The sequence below is a fragment of the Sinohyriopsis cumingii genome, unplaced genomic scaffold (assembly GCF_028554795.1).
Source record: "Sinohyriopsis cumingii isolate HCF-2022 unplaced genomic scaffold, ASM2855479v2 utg000972l, whole genome shotgun sequence".
NCBI classification, from domain to species: domain Eukaryota; kingdom Metazoa; phylum Mollusca; class Bivalvia; order Unionida; family Unionidae; genus Sinohyriopsis; species Sinohyriopsis cumingii.
The window spans coordinates 458659-478295 of NW_028315949.1; the positions used below are offsets into that span (position 1 = coordinate 458659).

Below are 19637 nucleotides of genomic sequence, written 5' to 3' on the forward strand. Positions count from 1 at the left end.
ATTTCTACACAAATATACATTAATATAAACATTACAAAAATTGACTTTTGAAATTTTTTAATACAAGTGGAGTCGAAACAATGTAGTAGTCGTCTTTACTTAAATATGTACCTTGCTTTTCAACAACATAATGTATTACGTCACTCTATCATTGCGATCATTATTGAGTCGAGAATGATTCAAATATTTTGCTGAAATATTCCTAAATTTATTTTTGTAAGTTCGAAAATCGTCTGTCACTAAAGGAATACAAATGATTCCTTAGCAGTACCATAATGTTTTTGACAGTTCTATTTTGCAGTGATTTCGTTATTTTGTGGGTTATTTCTCCGCCAATATTTTAAATATTTCACCTTTTTATACTGTTTCAGTTGACGTGATTATTTCTATGACAAATTGTTATGGAAAAGTCACGACTGAACAAACGTGACCATCAGGTTCATATATAAATTTAAACAATGCAAAATTATACAGTTTTCAAGAATCATGCAGTAAAGCCTAGAATAAAAATGCATAGGTACTTTCCAATGGAGATACATACGTATAAAAAGTCAACAAGCACCAATGTATTCTGGTCATAAGACTACAACACACTCCAGTATTATATTTGGTTATTATTTTACTTCCGACTTTGATAATTTCAAGATATTATTATAACAGATGAACTTGTCAGTTATTAAATTATTGAATGAGGATTGCAATGAAGTAATGAAATTTGAATTACATTATAATGGGGGTAGATTTAAATAGAGGAAGAATCTTTCTAAGTATAAGTTGACCTTCAAATATGAGGATGGTAGTAGATCTACATTTTGACTCAGCATTTCGCGATTTTATTTCAGTTAGATTGGTTATGTACTGTGGAGAAAGGTTGTTTAGAGGTTTACATGTCATGGTTCCTGTGAACTTAAATACGTTCTTGCATTGTAGCCGTTGTGGGTGTGAGAACAAGACGTCACAGGAATTTAAACTAGGAATTTTCAGTTGAGTTCGAACTGCCTTTTTTTTCTGGATTTTGTCAGATGTTGGCAGATTTTAATTTGTTATGTTTATGCATTTGACATTATCAATGGAAATAGATATCCAGAAAAAATAAACTTGTAAATAATTAAGGACGTATACATTTAGACGGCAGTTTTCCTATAATAATTATTTTTCAAGACAATTGCACATAGGTGATCAATTTTAAAAAGCTGCATAGATGTTAATAAAAGTACATAAAAACAAACGCGTTTTCGTTTTAAATGTTCCACAAGTATGAGAAATTGAGTTTTAGAAGTTGTCCCATGTCATTTGATGTCTTGTTCCGATTCTCTATGTCTTTTTTATGATTTACGTACTAAAATGATTTAGCATGATAATATAGGTTTTAGTGCGGGCCTAACTAATGCACTTAGTTATTCTACTGGGAATAAGTTGTGCTATATCAATACAATTTTTGTGTACGTTTTAGATCTGGAATCTCAAATATCGTATTAACGTAATTAGCATGTAAGGAGCATTTTGCTGAATTAAAATCTAGAATTAAAGCGACCTAAAATTCAAAACATGAGTAGTTAATTTTGGAATCTTTGAAATTATTTGGATAAATCTAAGATGTGTATTATGAATCAGCGTACCATTGATGAAAAAACAAATGTCGAGCTATGACACTTGATATCGGCTGAGAATAGAGAATGAATAGAACTGAGTCGAGAACAGAGCCTTGTAGAACACCAAACCCTCGATAACTGGGCTTGAATTTTTTTATTTAGTGACACAGATTCGGGCCTGTTTACTATGTAGGACTTCAATCATAGCAAGCTTGCATAACAAATACCAAATATATGCTGGAGATGTTGAAGTAATATTTCATGGTCTATTGTGTCAAATGCCGCAGACAAGTCAAGAAGGGTGCAGACTGTAATCTTTCCACTATATAACGCAGAGTAAATGTCGTTAACTGCTGGCGGAAGGGCAGTTTCAGTACCATGGCAAGTGCGACATGCAGACTGTACATTGTTAAAAAGACTGTTTGAACGCAGATGAGATACGAGTTTGGATAGAACAGCCGGTGCCAAATATTATATCATGATGCACAATTAGACATGTAGCCTTATGTAGTTTGCGACACGATCTTCGGAACGCAACTCGTATCCGTTTTCAATGGACTGTCATAATACTTTGCCCATGCTTTCATCATTCTTTGAAGATGCACATATAGTAAAATAATTTTAAATTCACAATAGAGCCATTGTCCGTTATGCCTTGCAGTCGAATGGATTGTAAGACATAATATGATGTTGTGACCTCAGCCTTTTAGACGTTTTTGTTAGGGACCGCTGTGAAACTTAGTAGATCTTACGGTAATCACCTTAGGAACCAAATTTTGATAAATATTTATTCCATTGTGAATCTTCTAAATTCTAAAAATCATTTCCAATTTTGATTTACCACTGGATGCAATATATGACCTAAAATTATGGCAGCAGCTTCAGTTTCATCATTTGTGTAATGCTATTAAATAGAGTACCAATTGTGCTCATTATCAGAGTATATGTATCTTAACCCGGTCACTTTACTCAGGTTATTTTCAGATACGTTATGCTCTATTTTCATCTCTATATTATTGTAGGGTTGGAATACTTAGAAGGCGGGGTGAATTCAAAATTGCTCACTATTCCCATATCATATTTTGCCTTAATCATATGCATTTAGTTCTAGTTTGGCTTTAACATTCTTTGCAATCTCATACTCATTCCGCCACGAATTTCATTTATAGATTTCAGAAACATGTTATAATCATTCATATGTTAAAGCTCTACATCCGATATCTTTGAATTCACATTGTGAGATGTTCCAGGTGCTCTACCCCACACGGATATCCGAAATTATTCACAAATTTCAAATAACATTTGTGTTTCTTCAGTATTTGTGTAGATCACCGACAGTTTGAGTATTAAAGTAGTACATTAAACTTTTTGTGTATTAGTAGTTGTCATCAGATATTGTTGTCCTGAACTGTGACGGATACAATTTTCCCATCGGAGATAGCACTTATAGGGATAAATGTCCATTCTCATAAATTTAGTTATCATATTTTGAAATAGACTATTCTCTCATTGACGTCTAAATTATTTGCCTCGTATGGACGTGCGTGGTCCAAGAAACCATAGCTATGAAGAAACTTAACCATTATTTTAGTAGGGGTTTGTTTCCAAGGTTTCAATATAAAGTGAAGCGAATAGACTTGAATGAATATCATACATTTCTCCTAGCTATACATTATGACGTTTTCTTCATATACTGGATATTGTTTTGACAGATAAATTATTCACATCTGCTTTAATCATAGTCTAAAAATTATAAAGGAAGAATTGGATATGAAGTTTTATATATGAAATTCAAATTATATATATATATATATATATATATATATATATTCACGCATGAATGCATTTATGTATAGGTGATTGTGCCTGTGGTAAGGTTGAAATATATTAAGTGAATAAATTCAGTGGTTTCATTTCTTGTGCCTGGTAAAATTCTATGAAAAAAAATCGTAATTCAGAGACTTACATAAATAAATATCACGAATATTACTAATCATGGCAGCTTACAATGTTTTGCAAATCCTGATTTGGGTATACTTGCCTTCATCCAAGGTGATGCAAACGTCATGTCTGTCTCTGTACTTTGGGCTTCAAGTTACATCGTAATATATTTTAAGTTATGATACTATTTTCATGCTATATAAGCAGTCTTCATTCTCAGTTATTATACTATATATAAAATGTGTAACATCTCTTTATATGATATACAGTTAAGTAATTTGACTATATTTACTTTTCCTTCTAAGGAAGCAATTTGACGGAGGGTGCAGAATAAAATAATCCGTCCTAGGTGAGAGGTGTGAACAAATATTTTACCGAAGAAACTTCTGTTTGGCATAGTATTTCAACTGATTCAACGCGCGTATCTAAAAAGTGTTTCACATACAACGCAGTAATTATAAGACATCTTCATTACTATAAACCTTTAAAAAGGTATTAAACTAGCTTAGGCTAGTGTTATTTCCTAGACATGTGCCATATAGCGTAACAATGTTTGGATAATTAGTTTTTGACTGTCCTGAATATCATTTTGCAGTACCTTCGAATCCCATAGATTGTGATGTTCTCGAGAGGACAACTCATAATTTCACTATAACATGGAAAAGCGGTACAGGCGACAAGGACTTTCACAGAGTGAATTACAGTTGTTTAAGCCCGGATACACCGAATGAAACGCTCACAAATTACACGGATCTTTCGTCCGAAGACAATATTTACAAATCTATCTCTCTGGATCCAGGGACATTTTGTGAGCTAAACATTTATGCAGTGGTCAGAGAAACGGAAACACTCAGCCTTCCACTTGTTTGCAATTTAAGCATACCTGAAACTGGTAAGAAAGTTATATTTTGGGTCGATGCTGCTAATCAAGTATATATTGTACGATGAATTAATGAGTTAATGACAGAGTTTCACAATATGCAATGTCTTCAACTACTAAAATGAAGAGCTTTAAGATTCTTAATGTTTCTGTGAGAATGATTAGAATGAATATTCGCTTGAGTCATTTTATTGTTTCTTCTAATTAAGAAACGATCACGATTTCTCTTGATTAAAACAACGTAGCCTTTTAAGACAATCTGTTGTCAGTCAGAATGACAATAGTGCCAATAATTTTCAAAAAGATATTATACGGCTTAAATAATAACTGTGGCATATTTGTAACTGAGCTTATTGCATTGGTTTAACAATATAATTGTTAGTCTTCCAGGTAGTTAATATGAAAACTGTCGATGCTTAGAAATATCGCAACTACATTTGACTGGTTAATGTACTTCACATCTATATTAAGCCTATTGTTACTCATGAGGTATTGTGAATTCATTACCACGCAGCACACTGACACCACATATTCCCTAATGAACTAAAACGAAAGCCATATAGTGGTTTGTTTTTATTTATGCTTAACGGCACATCAACACAGATAATGTTGAGGCAGTGAGAGGTAAACATTCTTTCGCAGAGCACAACAGAGCACCTGACCGGTACAGGTATCTATAGGATTTGAGTGAACAACCAATTAAGAACTAGTCTATATGGCAAATGGAGAATATGCCGCTGAAATAGTATGACTTCTTATTAACAAGACATAATTGCAATTGGTCATAGGTTATTGATCTTCGATAGGCGGAATAAGCAATAACGTACTTTTGTATCATAGTGTGAAACATTAGAACTACTATATTCCATTTTCAATAATGAAATAATATATTTGGATCAAATATTAAATCAAAAGTGAAATAACTAATTTGAGCACATCTTTTTGATGACGTTTAAAGCAATGTTTCTCATCGTTTGATTTTAGCTCCCGGTAACGTCGAGAACATTAATATATTCAATATTACTTCCACATCCATAAGAATAAGTTGGACACCTCCATCCAAGCGAAATGGACTGATAAGAGGATACCTTTTGACTGTGATAGAAAATGAAGGATACTGTGTAAAAAAGCAATCATGTGTACAATATTATGATTTTAACATCCATTCAAAGCTTGAGAATTACACTTGTCAGGTATGTTATTCTTCCTTTCTGTATCATTTTAAGAAACAAAAATGACTGGGTAACCTAATTTTAATGTTAGCCTAATCAATGAAGTAACAATGCATACTTGTACACATCTGAAACCATTACTGTCATATGTGCGCACATTATTCAATAGTTTACGCAAAATATATTTTTTGTAAAAAATAAAATAGTCTTAGGTATTCTCGGGAGATAAATAATGTTTTGTAGCAATTGAAAACTTCAAAGAATGATTTGCAAACGTTTATTAGATACATGTTTTTTTACTTACAAAAATATTTTCTGTACAGGATATAGAGCAATCGATAGAGATGAAGGAGTGTCACTTGAATGATACTATCTCAAGCACGGGTCCGTTTCTACTGGAAAAGTTGAAGCCGCATGTCAATTATAGCATTTCGTTGAGGGCATATACATCATGCTCAGGAGATAAAGTGACCATGCATGCTACAACATTATCAACAGGTAAACGTATACAACAACCAAAGGTAGACATACAAAAGCAGAAAGTTAAGGTTAGTTTATTTTTACGAGATTCTATTCCAAATGTAAATCATTCGAAGTGGAGTTTTATGTGTATTATATGCATGTTTTAGAGCTTGTCCTTAAACAATTCTAAAGTATTCAGAAGTATTGTCCTGGATTGTTCGCTATGTTATTCTCACCGGTTGTCATTAAAAACTCATGGTACCAAAAGGGTCACCTTCCATCCAATGTAAAGGAGAGTGTGTTTGGAATAACGTTGAAAGTATCTTATTCGTCGTGTGCCATGTTACACAGAGATTCAAGCAATATCATTATGATTTAAAATCCTCGGTGCAAGTTGTTTTCAGCATATATTGTCACCAATTGGGCAGGATTTAAGTGGAACTATTTTTCATATTTTGTCTTACTTTTTCAGGAGACCGTTTCCATTTTTAATTTATAGTTGAAACTAGGCGTCTTCATATAGTTCACTTTGATTTTCGAGCAATCAAATATAATGTTGAAATCAGAGTATAAATTATTTTTAAAATGTTGTATTCACGCTTGCTTAACTCTATAATGCAATTGATTATCATAATTAATTGATGTACAGACGATTATTTGTTTTCTTTCAACACTATGCACTCAGTGATATCCTAACTTTAGTATCCCTATTACAATTGTCAACATCATTTCACTTATACCGAATCAGAGTTATAGCTTTTCAAGATATTACTTTTAAATATATAATCCAGCTTCCACGTATAAAAAGAGAGACATCTACCATGAATAAATTTTTATTGACCCATACAGGTCCACATCAGCCATCTAACATCAATGCAACAGCTATTTCACCCCAAAACATCACAGTAACATGGAATAGTCCAGATCTTTGCACGGGAATTACATCATATTCTGTCATTTATACTGATGGTGTCAGTAACATGGGGACAATCATTGCCAACTGCGGTGATTGGAGGAAAGGTAAACATTTTAAATAAGCAACTTTATTGAGCGTATGCATGAAGTTGTTACCTATGCAGTGTATGAACGGATTCGTCAGACTATAGAACGTTTGAATAAACGGGGTTTTTCAGATATCCTATTTTAATGAGATCAAACGGGGACAACATGGAACACCTGCACTTGTGCATATATTATTGCTAGCTTCGTCACATAAGTGGATCGAAACGTTTTGATTATGCGTTTAGATTATTTTTGTATAAGCAAAGGTTTCATTTTCTGTCTGAAGTTGATCACTAAACGTAGTATGGCTCTCAAAGATCATTTTTGTAATTTTTCTATTAAACCATTGAACATGCCACGCCATATGCAGATTTGACGTTGCAAACAATTAGTCAAAACCGTTGAAATATAAGAATCGAGTAAAATGTTGATAGTTCTAACATATAATTAATATTCTAGATTTTAATCAACAATCTTCAACACTCAAATGATTACTTTATTTATGAAATGGGATCGTACAATAACTTTCAGGAAATACTCCATTTAAAGATTTCTCGCATTTGTGATGACCTATGTGTTTCTATTCCGTTTCATAGATAAGCTGATGTCAGAAATCCGGATTCTGTTGTTAAACTATCATTAAAATAAAAACATAGTTTGAATAATAATGCACTATTCTAAAGTAAAGAATGTATCGAAATAAATATTTGCCATTATTTGGTCACTATCGTTCCTATGTATTATGAATCACGGTGAACATGAACTAGTTGATAATGAAAAATAAATAAATCAAAAGCATTTATCGTAACACTTGAAATGGATTAAGTAGTAGAACATATAACTAAATAAGATTATTTATTTGCACTGTCGACTTTGATATTCAAGATGAAATTTAATGTTGTAAAATCTGGGTTTGTACAGTATGTTCTGACATTAAAAGGGATAGATGATTATAACAATATAGAAAGAAATATCTAGTTAAAAGTACGATGCTTAAAATTATATTACCTCTATGTTAAAGCATACATTCCTCGGATATAGGGAAACCATTGTTTAACGTATTCTCTGTTATGAACAATATTAAACAATATATATGAAAGGGACAAGTACACTGAACAAATGTATCCAACAATTTCATAAAAGACGAATTAGATATTAAATAATAGCTAATGAATAGAAACATACAATGCTACAGTAGACATTATTTTCCAATCTTTAAGATCGAATATGTGAGGTCATAAATTCAAAATGCTTTAACAGGTATATTTACGTTAAAGTATTTATGTTAAGTACATACTTATAAGATTAAAATATGGGCATATTTTATTCCTTCTGTATTCACATAAATGGAAATAAAAACCATAATGTTATAGATCTCAGTTGAATGCATACATTATTCTCAAATTTTAATTGTGATAAAGCGAAGAAAGTGCGTGCAATTTAAAAAAACAAAGATGTACCTATCTTCGTTTGATGCATTAGGATGTATAATCAATTTATAAAAGAGAGGCTGACTACAAATTATCAGCAGATTAAGTGATGCCTCAATAAAGGAAGGCAATGATACATTTTCTGCAGCATTTATCCATGGTGCAAGATTTTAATGCGCCTTTATATATGTAAAAGTAACATATTATTATTATTATTATTATTATTATTATTATTAAGAACTTGGACTTGAAATGTTAATCGAAAAGTACAAAATCTTGTTTTTCAAATCTTCATTGGGATATTAACGTTTTATTCGAGTTAGAAGTTGGGACGAAAATATCTGAACCTTTCCTGGATTATTATTAAATAAGAATACAAACACGTGTTATAAACTTTTTCAACTTTGTATTGTCTACAAATATGCCAATATACAAATGATAGCGATTGCTCATTCATTGCAGTAAGAATACATTTCTCAAGACAGTAGTCTCTTGAATTTCTTTTCTCACCAAATGTATATGTTAATAATTTACTTTTTTGAAGATTTTGGGCTGAGAGAATGCGCCATTGTTGGCTTAGAGGAATACTGGCAATACAATATATCCGTTCAGGCCACTGTTGAAGGTTTTTCACCGAATATCAGCAGCAGTGTTAATGCAACAACCTTGGAGTCAGGTATGTAAAATGGAATATCTTCTTAAACTACAAGTAAAGAAAGACGCATCGTAACTTCTGATTGGCCTGGATGATTGTCTGCAGAAGATGCTTTCCACCTTTGGTTATGTCCCTGTCTTTGCATACAATTATAATTTGATCTGAGGCTAAGGTTTTAAAGTCAAATTGCAATCAAATATCATGATCCAACCGCGCCTCCTAAAGATGGCAAACAAAGCACAAACACTTAGGTAGAGACACAGAAAACAAACAAAACATAATTAAAGTGAAATAAACACAACATCATAGCGCTAAAAGTTGAATTGGAGGAAATAACGAAAAACAGTCATTACTTATTATTTGCGAATAAATTGCTTCACGATAGGTTATCTATCATTCAAATGACGTTTTTCGTAATGGTGTTACTTCAGTGCTTGTCAAGTTGTATAAGCGCACAGCAAACGAACTAGTTGATACACTTATACAAACCAATTTGATGACACTGATCTCACTCACAAAACCAATGTGATACGTCGGAATTATAAGGGCAGAAGAATGACGCTGTTATCCGCTGATTTTACCCTACCATTGAACACGTACTCACTAAATTGCCAAATATTAGAAAGTATAAAATCATTATATATATATATATATATATATATATATATATATATATATATATATATATATATATATATATATATATATATATATATATATATGAGCATTTCCGATTATGAGATCAGATTACAAGAACAACGAAGTTTGTTTAACGTCACACAAAATTAAATCGCAGTTTTGTTAAAGGGGCTCAAAATGTATTGTATGATTATTAAAATACGTACTAGATGAGTACTGATAAATTAATCGACTTAGGAATTATCTTGGAACAGCAACGATGCACACTGGACAGGTGTCTGGGTAAAAACCTGAATAGTCATTCAAAGATATTGTGCAAGAATTTAATAAAGTCGCTGATGTTGACTAGACCACCCTGTGCAAATAATGAAACAAGTAATTAATGCCCTAATGGTAATATTGAATCAATTAGTAAATAGTGTAGCAGTAGCGAAGATTATCAAAGAGATATTAACTAGTTAGATGAGTTTAGCATTATAATATAACAGTGCCTTACGAATTCACCGTCTTTTAGAACTAATGAAAACAATTATGGAATAGCTGGCTCTGAATCATACATTTACTAAGTATATATTTAACTAATGAATGGATTGCACTGATTTTATATAGAAGTGGCACAACATTTTGAGGTCATTTGATATGAACGCAAAAAGGTGTCGTGTGTGAGTTGTTGTGCGATTGTATACTACATTAGAGATAAATCCGATTCCAGGTAAAAACATAATTTTTGTATGAGTTGTGACATAACTTCTATGGTCAAGAAAGGGAATATGAATCTCTCTTTAGCAGAGCTTGATGTGAGAAAAAACATTACCTTTCCAGGTGGAAAAAATGTTTTGTACAAAAACTGACCGTCTAATTGGTTACTATCCTCTAGAATATGAAATGTTTTCTTCCGTACCAAAATGTACAAAGTAAGAAGTAAAAATATGGCGACATATCGAAGTAGTTAAAATGTCAGTTAAAGACAAAACGTTCAATATATTTATTGCTACTCAATTCGAAGATGAATGTTTTAAGGATATCAACTTTACAGCAGAGCAAGTCATCTGAATACTGTATATCGCATTTGCTGGCGTTACGGGTTGATGTTTGTGCTATACTATGTCTCAAATGTGGCATCAGAGTGAAGTTACATTATTATCGTACGAGGTGGCGAAGATTCATTAAAGCAGCAAATGTAGAACCAACGATTGTAGACACAACGTTCAAAAAAGTCGATGAAAAGGATACAGATGTCAAATATATAATACGGAGGATTTAAGCAATTGCATTTTCTGAGCCTGATAAAGTAACAGAGTTTGTTTTGAAACATTGACGCAGTTGCTATTAGACAATTATTTCCCCTTATATACCAGTTCGACTACCTTCAATCAGTTGAGCCAACTCGGGCGAAAGTGTGTGATACGAATGCCTAGCAATATGCATAAAACTTGGCATACTTGTTAGGACTCGCAAACGGATCACGGTCAGTTGTGCAAGAACTTCACCTGGATGTAGAACAGTTGGTCGCAACGGCAACATTAACAGGAAAACAATAGAAACAATCAGCTCAAGATCTTGAAATAAAACATACCAAGAGGCGATAGAAACGCCGACACACTTGCGTTATTAAGACTCGTGAGACAGCTTTATGCATCATATGCACGAATAAGTATATATATTCCTCTGCGGTCCAAGAGGGCGGAGATTGCATACATTACTACGATTGAACAAAGCCATTTACACATCGCATTCATAATCGCCAGAATTCAAATTGTTTATACAGCTTCTGTGATTTTCCTGATTACTGGCAGATTCTCCAAAACGCATATAGGCCAAACAGAGACGTTCTAACACTTTTATCAAATATGCGAATGGTAATTGAATCATATTTACATTAAGTGGGTGAGACATCGCTTCGTTTCCGACTGAGGGTTGAAAGTGTTCTCAGTATGGAATTGGCCATGACTGGCCATGTAATCAATGATAACTTTACACAGTCTATAACATCACAGTAATGGGATCATAGTGATCCTTGTGTAATATCGAACCAGAAAGACATTGAGACAATTAATAATTAAATTCAAAACATTCTGCAAAGATCCTCGAGAAGTTTGAAAAATATCCCGGAGAAGGTTTCGGATGGATGCTTTCCTGATGCTTTGAAGTTCACTTCATATTTCACGTTACAAACACATCAGATTATATAACAAGCCCAACGTATGTTACAGAGCGGTCAGTGATGATAGGTGATAAACGACGTTGTTTTGAATGGACAACCTTATCAGTGATGCATCCTGCGGATGAGCATATTCACCAACCGTGAAATTAAAAACCATTCCTGGGCGACAGTGTGTTTGGTATCATTCAATTCCCTCCACAGGCTTTTAGCACCACGCTTACAATGTTTGAAGAACTCAACTATGATATGGCTGTTAGCATTTGTTCTTGGAACAAAGGCATTTAGGCAAAATGGTTATCCGTTGAGCGACATGGTTTGCTCAGAGGGAAAGCATCTTTGCGCTTGAAAAACTTATTTCCTGGGTAGTGTACCGACACAAGAAACAGAAAGGGAAAAGTTACCATGTCGATGATGCCTGCATGCACTTTGCATGCAACCGCTGCTGGACGGCCATGACTTTTGCTGATGCAGGATTAGCGCGAAAACACAGCGTACAAATACTCTGGAGGCTGACGGGGTCAGTTTGAAATTCAACACTGCGCAACAAAACGTTAAAGTCCCTCATATAGCTTTTGCTGACGTAGAATGTCTTAACGTTCCAGTGCACGATCCTGAAGTTTTAAAAAAATACAGTTCAAGAAGCTGAACATGTCTAGACGTGATCAAGCAACTAAGCCACCAAGTCTCCACCGCGGAAAGGACACGGTAGAAGTATGTACAAAGTGGCTGTATGTTACAGCAATACGGATATGTCAATGGCTCTCCTTGTCCGCAGAGACATTATAACCAATTATGACACGCTTGAGATTATCACGGCTAATCAATGCTGGATCTGCGATGGCGCTTTCACCTCCGCCGATGGAAAGGTGCACGACTGCTGTCACATCATTAGTGTGTAAAAGGGAGATGGACACAGTGTGTGTATATTGCAGCTGGGACGTTATTAAAATATACGAATTCCTGTTGCGTTTCATAACCTTCCAAGCCATGATTGTCACTAACTAATGCAAGCAGTAGCATCAGAACCAAAAGCGACATCCCACAAATAGATGAAATTTAGGCTGCAGCAGCTGCAGTTTTTTATTTGCTGTATCTTCCCTATGTAAGCATAGACACAATACTGTGCAACCTTGCAACGAATGGTAATGATGGTACTAATGATGAAAAATTACTTCGCTTACTCATAAGGTTATCTATTTTACACGAGCGATTGGTACAATTTTTCTTAATATATGTTACCACCTATCAAGGCATTTTATTTGTCGTTGTCTAGCAAAAATATCACCCCAACGACTACGCGCTTGCTAAAAATTACGGTTTGCGTTTTGGTTTCCAGAATCTCGGTTACTATCTTGATCTGTATCAACCAACCGACGTGTTGCTTCTCTCGAATGTCTTTCGAACGTTTCGTGATACAGTCGTGCGCGTGTTTACAAGTTTGAGCATGCGTACTACCTTTCTCACCCGGGAATGACACTCTATATGTTTCTGTCAAAAACCATGGGAACTGGTCACTGATTTTGACCAGTATATGTTGATGCCTGTGCGAATGATGTTGTCTTTTACGATGTTGTAAAGCTTGCTATAATGGCAACCAGGCGAGAATTACCGAGGAAGTTGCCAAAACACGGATGTGAACTAAGTCATTCAACGATATGCACACGTACTGAAAACGATCAGACACAACTGAAAGATGTCAATGATATTTTGTGCATTGACGCACATGGTATCGCAAAAATTCATTGGGCTTGGTGTACCGCCGACCAGAGTGGGAAAGGTTCGAAATACGTTTGCCTCGCGGAACATTTATAGTTTCCGCACTATCGACTTGACTAGTATGATCGGCATTTGGTAGCAGATATCGAGGGTTTGGCGCAAATACAATAAATATATACAATGATGGAATCTTCCAATGATGCCATAGCAGACGTTGTTCAGCAACATTGCAAAACCACTCACAATCAAATGGAACTTCTGCTCGAATAAATGGATGCTCGTAAACGTACCAAAGATATATTAGAGTCGCGATACTACACAAAGAAAGACCTCATCGAAGGCATAGAACACATATGTAAACCAATGATCAAACCAGCAAAGTAAAATTAGCGAACAGTGCGGAATCCACGGAACAAATTTAGGAACGTTGCAGAAACCAGCGTCGTCATTTTGTAAAGAAAATAAGAACCTGGTCATATTGTTAAAACAGCTAAAGGAGACACAGATTTCAAGATAGTCACGAGGGAAACCAGAGAAAAAATTCGAACTCTTGGCAGAGCAGATGAACTAATTCCAGGAAATTATTTGATGGAACCAAAGAAACATCGGCTAAATTGGAGACAGCATAGGTGTGATAGCAAAATATCCCATATATTCCTTTGGAAAAGACCATGCAACTGGAAAGAGATCGCAATGAAAAGATAAGTGGACCCAAGTGACTGCGGAATGAATAACATATGATATTAGTGGATATTCAGAGGGATTACTGATAAATTATATAAAGAATGTATGGCGAAAGCATAGGTTGATAGGAAAAAAGGGAAAGCCAGGTAACAGTTGACTCATCCGAACGAACCTGAACCCGTACATAGCAAACACTATCTGTGGGAGAAGGTCTTTGTGGGTCGTGTGACCAGCAATAGCTAATGCAAGAACGCATTGAAGATATCTATGAAGTTTATAATACCGATGATGAATTGTGATATACTTCCTGTCTTATGGAAAATAAACGCTGCCTTGTTTCCGGTCGGTAAACACATTGCAACGCGATTCGTTGAGAGAATAAAAAACGTAGTCGCGGATCGGTAATACAATTTTGAATTCTGAGCTGTTCAAGCGATTCGAGATAGACTACGAGAAATAATCACTCTAGCGGTACGTTAGACCAAAAGGCGATTTCACTTCCATCTATTGCAACAATGCAAGCCATGTGTAGTCAGTAAAATCATACATGAAGCTACGCAACAACGTCCAGCTGATTTGATGCTTGCAAATGCTGCAATGGAAAGGTTGGTTAAAGTTGTGAATAAACCCAGACGCGATTGGAACAGACGTATTGCACAAAACAAATAATATTTCAATAATGGCAAATGCTGTAGAAGTATACGAGTGCATGCGTGACATGGATGTATTTTTGAAGATAGATAGAAATGAAAAGTAAGATTTTGGTATTACTATGGAACCTAATCAAAAAGGCGACATAGAATGACAGGTGATACGTTTCGGTATTTATTTACCGTGCAAAGGTTTCTTTGAAATGGAGGGAAACCTTTTATAAAACATCGCCGCCAATACCAATTACGACCGCTGTGAGAAGTCTGGATTTGATAAAAATAACATCACTGTATTGTTCAGCAGTTTACATTATTTCATCAATGAAAATGAAATCAAAGCATTGTTGAATAATGTTGACATGGTTATGACAATTGTCGTACTCGCTACATACAGTGGTGGTTACTTTATATCCGCTGTCAAGTCTATGATACTCAGTGAACCGAAACGAAAATGCCTCTCATTTCAAGTATTTACGGTATCAAACTGATCAGGGTGATTTTTATAAACGTCAATCCACCGGTGTTGCCGATCGACCAGGTGGCATAATCGCCGCTGTGCTATGTAAAACCTACATTAAAACATTGAAATAAACCTGCCTCGATGACAACGTTATGAACCCTCCTTATCGCTTCGGGTTTTGGAGCGATGCTTACAAGGCTATTTTGGGAGCCAAACACACCGTGAAAGGATATCGAATACCCAGCGATATATTGTCAAAATTATAATGTTTTGGACGCCTCTGATAATCCTTTCAATGGATACTGGAAAACATTTGTCGTTGTTCATGAGTTTTGGGGGCACATCACAACTATAATTTCGTAGCTCACTACAGGCTCGATATAAATCATTATTCCGCAGTTTTCATAGCATAACTACTCAACATGGTATCAGCGTACCAAGACACACATTCAGAGCATATCAAGACGTACGTAGGAAACATCAGGGACAAACTCGTACTGAAACACATTATGTAATTTAGGAGTCTCTGTAGTGTCTCTACAGTTAAAAATCAGCAGGAATATGGAGAAGAAATTATTCTAGACTGACTAAAATCAAGTTCAACGTGCATGTTACATGCAGTTATCATTCATATCCATGGCTCAAAACGTTGACACATATCTGAGTCATATCAAATGTAAACCTGTTAGCTGGATCACAACACAGCCGGCTTAATCAGTCTGTAGTAGACTTGCACGTTCATACACGTGTTACTAAATCATATGTTTTCAACAATTGCAGATGCTTTACTGTGATTCTCTAATAAGATGCTGTTGATAGAAGGCGTAGGTGGCCGAATAAAGGTCATTGACGCCAAGTAGTAGAGTTTTTATCAAACTAGTAATTGAAAATGTCACATTTACAAATAATGATGTCCCTGTCAAGAAGTTAATCTTGGCTTTAGCCCAAATTAGCTAGCAAACATATGAAGCGCAATACAAAATGATTGCGATGTTAAATGAAAAAAAAATCTGGTACATTTAGGTATAAACATGCAGTGTGGTTGACCCAAACACAAAATGATCAGCATCATACATGGTTTGAGGTCTGAACAAATACAAAATGAAACTGCCTTCAATTACCCGAAACGGCTCGTAGAATAGACTCGGGTAGAAGTTTCGAATACCCTGTAGGACCGGAAAAGGTCCTTCACGTTGTTGACGGATCTCGTCCATCAATAAGTTGTGATTTGTTCCCTTAGGTAAAGTCAGCTTAGCATTTTCAAACTCGCATTGATGATCCAACACACAAAGGAAACCGAGAGTGTTAACCTGGATTCAACAAAAATGGGTTGGGTACATAATAACGCCTCAACCTCTTTTATATTTTGACTCATGAGGACTTTCAACTTGCTATTATTGAAGATCATCATGGCGAACTTGTGATTTTTTAATATTAAAGCGGGACACTTAAAACGTGCTACGTGGGCACAGACACCTAATCAACTCGATGAACTTGTTGTTGAGAGGAATCAGAAACTCGGATATGTCGACTGAGTTTATCAAAGACTATATCGAGGATACTGATGCTACAACAAAAGAATACGTCGATGAACATATCACAGAGGTATTTTCATAATCACGCTTTGTAACTTTATGTGGTATAATCTTTAGCAGAATTTGCAGAGTGGGTGCTGGATCGCCTGAAATGTGGTTGCAGCATCCATGGTGATTTTGGTTGACTTTTTTCGGACTGTTGCTTACAAACCATCGTATGCAATGACATATAATCTTTATAAAACCCAAATAGAAATCAACAGTTGCGACCACCCTAATGTACCAATACCAGCTCGGGTAAAGCTTGGCATTATAAGATTAACGGGTATAAACACCCAGTCGCTCTCTGCACAGCCAAATAGCACAAACAGAATAAAGGGATTGTTTCCACAACGATGACGTTAAGCTCCCCGACAAATCCGCACTGTTGCATATCCTGTTAATTATATTGTACTAACACCGACTCAACTAGAGAGAGAAAAATTTCGAATTTTATATAGAGACAATGTCTTTGTAGTTTATTCACCATTATACATGACAAATGTGGAGAGGAAAAAGGCAAATTAATAATGGTTGTTTAATAGCATTTGGTATCCATTGTATGCAAGGAATGAAGCAGGATGGGACCTAATGCTACGAAAACACTGAGCACAATATATTGTCCTGGTCCAATCACCGGCGCTTTGTGCGTTCAAAAGTGAGAGAACAGAAATCAATATGTCTAGATCGTCGAGATGACAATAAAAATGTATCAAATGGTAACGGTATACACAGTTAAAAAAAACTATCGACATATTGATTTATATATAGCGGATATACATTTTATTATACACAAACTATAGGAATAATTTCTCACACGTGTTATGTTATTGTCTATTTTATCAATCCTACCGTTAAAAAGATCAATATTTCGAAAATTCTCAAAAAACGTACCTTTTAATATGTATTATTTGTCGATCTCCTTTTTGTTACGCTCAAATTATGTCCTTGAGTTACACATCCATGTAATTGCTCGTAATGGCTATATGTATTGCTTGGAAAATGTCAGCATGAAAAACATTTTGAACGGAATAAAATCTATAACACAATTAACATAGTTTTCATTACAATAGCGTCTTGTATTATTTGACAAGTTGAGGTAAATGTAAAAATTGTTTAGGTTTAAAAGCCTATAAACCATATTAGATTCTAGAGTACCTTCCTATCGCATCCTAACAATTTAACATTTTTGTTGGTGACACACACCATGTAGTTGTTCCATGAAATAACTTTACGCTTTGTTTTGTGCTTATGATATTCAAAATCTACGCGTTCTGCATTGTTACAATTTGCAGGGATTCCCTGTTTTACTTTATTCAAGAACATCTCTAGGTTGTAAAAGATATTATGAATTAAAACTACCTTTATTCTGTACTTGTCGTTTCTATAATAGAAGGTATTGTTTTTTAGTTATAGGATATATTGTGGTAACCTACAAAAATTATATTCTCTACAATGGAAAGGACAATTTACTATTCTATCTGCCACTTGCAATGTTGACATATGTTTCTTTCAGATTTAGTTAGTAGTCTCCACCAGAAAATTAATTGCAATAAAAGTTTTAATTTTCATAGGCAAAATTATTGCATCCAGTTTTCTAGAAATACGTTTCTTTCAATTCCTTTCCATCCACCTTCATCGAGTCTCTTACGTCTTTAATATGTCTAGTTTATTGCAACATTTTGATAGTGCGTGTGTGTGTGTGTTTTGTGTGTGAGGATGTCTTATGCTGGTATGTTTCAAATAAACTCTTTCAGCATCCACCTAATTCAAACTGTGTATGATACCTCGTACTTCTTTCTCAAATTAAATTCAATTTAAATCTCGTTGATGCTTTGTTGCATTGTGTATTTCAACTACAACAATTGACTTAAAAACTTAATGTTTACTTCCTTAATTGTTGTCAGCATATTTTTTATTTCGTGGCGTTTGTGTTTGTAATCATGTCGTTAGTCTACATTATTATTATTATTTTTATTATATTTTTGTTGATCTTACAATTAAGGCCATTACTATCCGTAAGTAGGTAAGATATGCTGTTGTTCTTCTGCCGTCGATGGTGCATTTGGGACTGGTTCACTCATTCCTATGTGTAATACAATAAACTAGAATTTTATAACGTCTTCATTATCCATGCCAGACGAGTGAACAATTCTAAACATAATAGTTTATGCAAAAGCAAGCTATGGGCAACAGTAGGAGCGGAGCGTAATGTTTCATAGTAAATTGTGTTGATGATGTATTTGATAAGTCGAAAACGTATTTTTTATAAGCATAATATGTTCAAGCATCAATGATAATATATTACGTGTAAACAAAGTATTGCCCTTTTTGTTACTTGGTTTACTGATTCTCCTGGACTGTATCGATGTACTATGCTTAAGAATTGCTAAATACGAGCGAAATATGTTGAATAGCTTCGCCTCACCTATCAATTGATCGTGTTATTTAAACTATGTAAATTTGATCCATTTTTTTCACGTAGTGGTTTGGTTTTGGACACTTCTTTGTCTCTCTTTGATCGTTCAGATTTAGCTTTGTTAATATCTGCAAACGATGTACAAGTTGTCCTCTATGTTCTACTTTGCTTGGATGGTTTCTGTTTTGTAGAGAAGC

The 19637-nt window shown here is 34.6% G+C and overlaps 1 protein-coding gene across 1 annotated transcript in view; it reads left to right on the plus strand.

Moving 5' to 3' along the window:
- Positions 1-19637, plus strand: part of LOC149772925 (receptor-type tyrosine-protein phosphatase beta-like) — a 129602-nt gene that overhangs the window by 66784 nt on the left and 43181 nt on the right. The window contains exons 26-30 of the mRNA XM_089947101.1: positions 4129-4425; positions 5398-5606; positions 5909-6083; positions 6897-7067; positions 9024-9155. Coding sequence (XP_089803227.1) covers positions 4129-4425; positions 5398-5606; positions 5909-6083; positions 6897-7067; positions 9024-9155 — 984 coding nt within the window. The remainder of the gene's footprint in view (positions 1-4128; positions 4426-5397; positions 5607-5908; positions 6084-6896; positions 7068-9023; positions 9156-19637) is intronic.